Here is a 6,277-nt window from a genome sequence, read left to right on the forward strand (position 1 = left end):
TCTTCCCGTATGTGTCCAGGGAGGGAAAGTTCGAAAAGCCCAATAGGAGAGATATGGGGTCCACTTTTATTTCCGTTCCTAAAATTTCTGTCAGGGTGCTTGCTACTTTAGTCCAATATCTACGGATCTTATGACAGGTCCATAGGCAATGTACAAGAGTGCCCACCTCTATTTTGCATTTAGGACACATTGGAGATGCTCCTGCCTTAAATTTTGCCAATCGAATCGGTGCTATATGGGCCCTATGAAGTATCTTCAGCTGGATAGCCTGGGTTCTAGCATTTTCCCAGATATCATTCCACGTTTCTGTGGAGATTTCTAGTCCCAGATCCTGATCCCATGTTTTAAGCAGATTATCCATATCTCCCGATACTTCATCATGTAGCAAATGATAAATATTACTGACGGAAGATACCCCCACTGGTCGTAGGACACTACATTCTCTATCGGATTTATAAAGACTATCTAATAACGTAGTCTTCTTCTGTATAAAATCTCGAATTTGGAAGTATCGAAAGAGGTCTCCATTGGGTAATCCGAATTTCTGACGCAGCTGTCCGAAAGACATCAGGACCCCATCTTTAAATAAATCCCCGAGACATGAGATACCCCTGGATCTCCAGAGTTTATAAGTGGCATCTGTTAACCCCGGTTGGAATCCCCATGCTCCCACTATCGGTGCATAGGGGGATGTTTTATGTGAATTACCCTCATTTTGCCGCTTGGAATATAATACCCACTTATTAACCTTTTATTCTCAGACAAGAGGAAAATCATTACAGATCACTGTAAAAACCCTATCAAGGCTTGGAATATAATGCGGCAAAATGAGGGTAATTCACATAAAACATCCCCCTATGCACCGATAGTGGGAGCATGGGGATTCCAACCGGGGTTAACAGATGCCACTTTTAAACTCTGGAGATCCAGGGGTATCTCATGTCTCGGGGATTTATTTAAAGATGGGGTCCTGATGTCTTTCGGACAGCTGCGTGAGAAATTCGGATTACCCAATGGAGACCTCTTTCGATACTTCCACATTCGAGATTTTATACACAGGAAGACTACGTTATTAGATAGTCTTTATAAATCCGATAGAGAATGTAGTGTCCTACGACCAGTGGGGGTATCTTCCGTCAGTAATATTTATCATTTACTACATGATGAAGTATTGGGAGATATGGATAATCTGCTTAAAACATGGGTTCAGGATCTGGGACTAGAAATCTCCACAGAAACGTGGAATGATATCTGGGAAAATGCTAGAAGAATTACTATCTGTAACAGAACTCAGGCTATCCAGCTGAAGATACTTCATAGGGCCCATTTAGCACCGGTTCGATTGGCAAAATTTAAGGCAGGAGCATCTCCAATGTGTCCTAAATGCAAAATAGAGGTGGGCACTCTTGTACATTGCTTATGGACCTGTCATAAGATCCGTGGATATTGGACTAAAGTAGCAAGTACCCTGACAGAAATTTTAGGAACGGAAATTAAAGTGGACCCTGTATCTCTCCTCTTGGGCTTTTCGAACTTTCCCTCCCTGGACACGTACGGGAAGAGACTATTTTCTATTCTTTCTTTCTGTGCAAGGAAAAATATTTTGGTGAACTGGGCGGCTAAGGGCCCCCCTGGACTTTCAAATTGGCACAGACTAATTATGGAATGTATTCCCCTTGACTTTCTTACAAATATAGTGCACCGAAAGACCGAATTATTTTATAAAATATGGCAGCCCTTTTTGAATTACATAAATACAGATATTTCGGCTATCCTAACAAGGGCTTTTATTTAATTGAGATTACAAACCTGGCTGGTCCGCGGCCCCTTGGGGGAGGAATCCCGCACGAATACGGGTTTTATTATATCTGATGCTAACACATCCCGAGCATGTAAGAGACTTAAATATACACCCTGGTTAATTGTAGGTTAGATTAGTAGATAGTTGAGTTTTGTTTGTTTGTTTTTTTTTCTCTTCGGTTTTTTTTTGTGTTGTTTTGTTTTTTTTGTCAAATTTTGGCTATTGTATATTTGTAGGTTAGATTAGTAGATAGTTGAGTTTTGTTTGTTTGTTTTTTTTTCTCTTCGGTTTTTTTGTGTTGTTTTTTTTTTGTCAAATTTTGGCTATTGTATATTTGAGCTAATTGTATATCAATGTTTATATCTGAGAGTTTTGTTTATTTTTGTAAACTTGTAAAAATGTTAAATTTCTAATAAAAATATCTATTAAAAAATAAAAAAAAAAGGATGGTGGAGGCTGCAGACAGCCATAGAGTCATAGGGATGTACAGCACAGACCCTTCGCTCCATCTTCAGAAAGATATTATGAAACTCAAAAGGGTTCAAGAAAGATCTACAAGGACGTTTGCCAGGGTTGGAGGGTTCAAGCTACATGGAGAGGCTGGGGCTGTTTTCCCTGGAGCGTCGGAGGCTGAGGATTATAAAATCATGAGGGGCATGGATAGAGTAAATAGTCAAGGTCTTTTCCAGGGTAGGAGAGTTCAAAACTAGAGGGCACAGGTTTAAGGTGAGAGCGGAAGATTTAAAAGGGTCCTAAGGGGCAATATTTTCACACAGCGCGTGGAGTGAGCTGCCAGCGGAAGTGGTGGAGGCTGGTACAATTAAAATATTTAAAAACTGTCCAAATGGGTTTATGACTAGGAAGGGTTTAGAGGGACATGGGCCAAATGGGATTAGATTAATTCAGAATATCTGGTTGGCATGGACAAGTTGGACCAAAGGGTCTGTTTCTATGTGTGATTTTCAGCCTGTGCTTACTCCATCAGGACCGATGTGGAGGAGCCGGTGTTGGACTGGGGTGTACAAAGTTAAAAATCACACAGCACCAGATTATAGTCCAACAGGTTTATTTGGAAGCACTAGCTTTCAGAGTGCTGCTCCTTCATCAGGTGATTGTGGAGTTCAAAATTGTAAGACACAGAATTTATAGCAAAAGTTCACAGTGTGATGTAAATGAAATTATACATTGAAAAATACCTTGATTGTTTGTTAAGTCTCTCATCTGTTAGAATGACCGTGATAGTTTCACTCCTTTCATATGTAAATCACAAAAGTTTTTTTTAAAAGTTACATTCTCAGGTTAACTGTAACAATTGGTGTCAGCCAGAGAGGATGTTAATAGAACATAGAACATAGAACATTACAGACATCTGTCCTATATCTATCACCCCTCAATTTAAAGCTGTTGAAGGTGTTAGCCCCCTGTGTTCTGTCTGTGCCATAATGTTTAGACTGATTTGGACTAATCTAAAACGTGAGTTAACAGAGTCTTACATGGATTCATGCAGTTTTTGAGCAAAGTGCAATGTAACTCTGCAAGTACAAATTCACCCCACAAACATATATGTGTATGTGTGCATGTGGGTTTTTGTGTGTGTCTGTGTGAGTGTGTGTGTGTGTGTACCATGTGTTGTGTGATTTTTAACTTTGTCCATCAGGACTGAAAGCCTGACTAAATAGCCAAAGAAGGAGAGCTGTACTGGGGGAGTTAAAGAGAGAGAGAGAGACCACACCAGTCAGCTTCAATTCTTGGCAAGAGTGTTCACAAGGGTGGTCCTGGCAGTGAGGTGAGCAGAGCCAGCATTTTATCCCTTTCTCTGGTTCTGTTACAGTACACAGGCCTGTGACCTCTGGGCTTCACTGCAGAGCACCGCTGAGACTGTCGGGCTGAGACATAAATGGGCTGAGTACCAGAGTCGCAAACATCTACTGACATCGCTATGTGTAGATCCTGCAACCACGGTGAGTGATGCACTGCCTAAGAGCAGGTTTCAGTCTATTTGGGGCTTGTAACCAAAATTCCCTTTCTTTTAACTTGTTTCTCCAGTCACTTATATGATTTTGATAAGTAATTCAGTTTTTCACCATTTGCTAGGGATGCCTTTGGGCAGGAGCTGCACAGCCGGTCAGGCAGCATCCGAGGAGCAGGAAAATTGACACTTCGGCAAAAGCCCTTCATCAGGAATGAAGCTGGGAGCCTCGGGGGTGGAGAGATAAATGGGAGGGGGTTGGGGCTTGGGGGGAGGTAGCTGAGTGTGCGATAGGTGGATGGAGATGGGAGTAATGGTGATAGGTTAGAGGGGACGGTGGGAGTGGACAGGTGGGAAGGAAGATGGATAGGTAGAACAGGTCATGAGGGCGGTGCTGAGCTGGAAGTTTGGAACTGGGAAAAGGATGGGGGGGAGGGGAAATTAGGAAACTGGTGAAATCCACATTGATGCCATGGGGTTCGAGGGTACCGAGGTGGAAGATGAAGTGTTCCTCCAGGCATCGGGTGGTTAGGAAATGGCGATGGAGGAGGCCCAGGACCTNNCCTCGGCTCCCAACCTCATTCCTGATGAAGGGCTTTTGCCCGAAACATCAATTTTCCTGCTCCTCGGATGCTGCCTGACTTGCTGTGCTTTTCCAGCACCACTCTCTCGACTCTGATCTCCAGCATCTGCAGTTCTTGCTTTCGCCCTTTGGGCAGGAGCTGTTATCTGGACTGCTGGTGTCAGGGCTGCAAGTTCTCTGGATTCAGGACGTAGTGCCTAAGGATGGCAGGGTGAGATAATGCCCAGATGTTGTGGGGTGAGGATGTCTATTTGGTTGTGGTGCATGGCTAGCAGCGATGCCTGTGCTATGGGTCCCTGGTCTGGTGTGATGCCTGGGAGTAAGAGACAGCATGATCAGTTCAGGGTGGGGGGAATAGGGGAAATGCCTGGGATCTTATGGGTGCTACTTGGAATCCAGGGGAGGGTGAGTCATCTGGGACACAGGTTTCCCAAAAGCTGTGGTGAGGGTCATTCTTGGACTGGGGTGGTCTGTCTGTATTGCAGGCTGTTGATCAGGGTGTTGGGGCTTCTTGCATTTGGGGTGGGGCAGGTTGGGGGTTGGTGATGGAATAGGGGAGGACCTGACATTGTAAAAATATGACATTTGAATGGAGTCCAGTGGTTGGGGTCATCTACTGGGTATTGGAATGTCTGAGAGCCTGTGGAGTGGCGATGATGTGCAGGAACTGGAGGAGACAATTACCTTGATCTGGGATATAATATCTGATATTTGGACTGCAGAGTTCCAGGGATTGGAAGTTCTCCGGGATGGGCATGTAGTGCCCTGGGATGAAATTGGGGAGATGTCCAGGTCTGTCTCGGGTTGTGCTGGGGTTAAATTGTCAGTTAGCTGAGCTGAGTTTATTTCAGACAACCCCTGGTTGCCTTTGAGTCACGCAATTATTTAACCTTTCAGGTATTTGGCTGAAGTTGACCATTTCTTTCTGTTTCTTATGTTCCATTCTCATTGTGTTCCCTGTTACCATGTACTCTTCATTCCCCAAACACCCCTCATTCTGTTCTCACTTCTCTGATGTTTCTCTGTCAATCTCTCGGCCCCTCTTCCCCACCCTGTCACCTTTTGACTCCACTCTTTCAGGAGACATCCACAGGTCACAGAAGAACCACAGGCTCCTCCCCACTATTCTCCATAGAGACTCGGATGGAATTGCAGCCTTCGCCTGAAATCTTGGACTGGGATTACAAGGAGTTAACGTTAATTAAGGTGTGCGAGCGTAAAACCTCCCTCTTGAAATGGTGAGCCTGTTAAAAGGGCACTGACTGCACAAAATAATGTTTGAGAGTGAGACTATTCATTAGGAAAGTCTTTCTCAAAGTTGTTGCCTACCACACTCCCGTTAACCCTTCACCTTCTGTGCTGGTTAATTAACATTCAAAGTCTGGCAACACCTCAACATTTACATGCTCTTCCTCGTTCAAATCCTCTGCCTCCCAATCTCTGATTCCCCACACCCGCAAAGAACTGGGTGCTTGGAGGAACTCAAGGTAATCAGGAAGCATCACCATGGTATTTTTACGGAGGGGAAATTATGTTTAACCAATTTATTAGATTTCTTTGAAAGAGGGACCTGTGCTGTGGATACCAAAGTGAAATTTCCAGAAAGCCTTTGATAAAAAGACACATCTGTGATTATTGGGGAAAATAAAAGCTCATGGCCTGGACATATCATATTGGAATGGATAGAAAATTGGCAGAAAACATAGAACATAGAACATAGAACAGAGAAGAATACAGCGCAGTACAGGCCCTTCGGCCCTCGATGTTGCGCCGATCCAAGCCCACCTAACCAATACTAACCCACTATCCTCCATATACCTATCCAATGCCCGCTTAAATGCCCACAAAGAGGGAGAGTCCACCACTGCTACTGGCAGGGCATTCCATGAACGTACGACTCGCTGAGTGAAGAACCTACCCCGAA

At 44.0% G+C, this 6,277-nt stretch overlaps 1 protein-coding gene across 2 annotated transcripts in view; it reads left to right on the forward strand.

Annotated features, from left to right (window-relative positions):
- The window catches only part of LOC122542851, a 40,521-nt gene that overhangs the window by 25,471 nt on the left and 8,773 nt on the right, over window positions 1–6,277 (forward strand). Inside the window, exons 5-6 of one of the 2 annotated variants that reach the window (XM_043680945.1) lie at window positions 3,633–3,762; window positions 5,434–5,591. In XM_043680945.1, coding sequence (XP_043536880.1) covers window positions 3,633–3,762; window positions 5,434–5,591 — 288 coding nt within the window. The remainder of the gene's footprint in view (window positions 1–3,632; window positions 3,763–5,433; window positions 5,592–6,277) is intronic. The other variant, XM_043680944.1, reaches the window with a different exon arrangement.

Source organism: Chiloscyllium plagiosum, chromosome 41 (genome assembly GCF_004010195.1).
Source record: "Chiloscyllium plagiosum isolate BGI_BamShark_2017 chromosome 41, ASM401019v2, whole genome shotgun sequence".
Classification (NCBI taxonomy): domain Eukaryota; kingdom Metazoa; phylum Chordata; class Chondrichthyes; order Orectolobiformes; family Hemiscylliidae; genus Chiloscyllium; species Chiloscyllium plagiosum.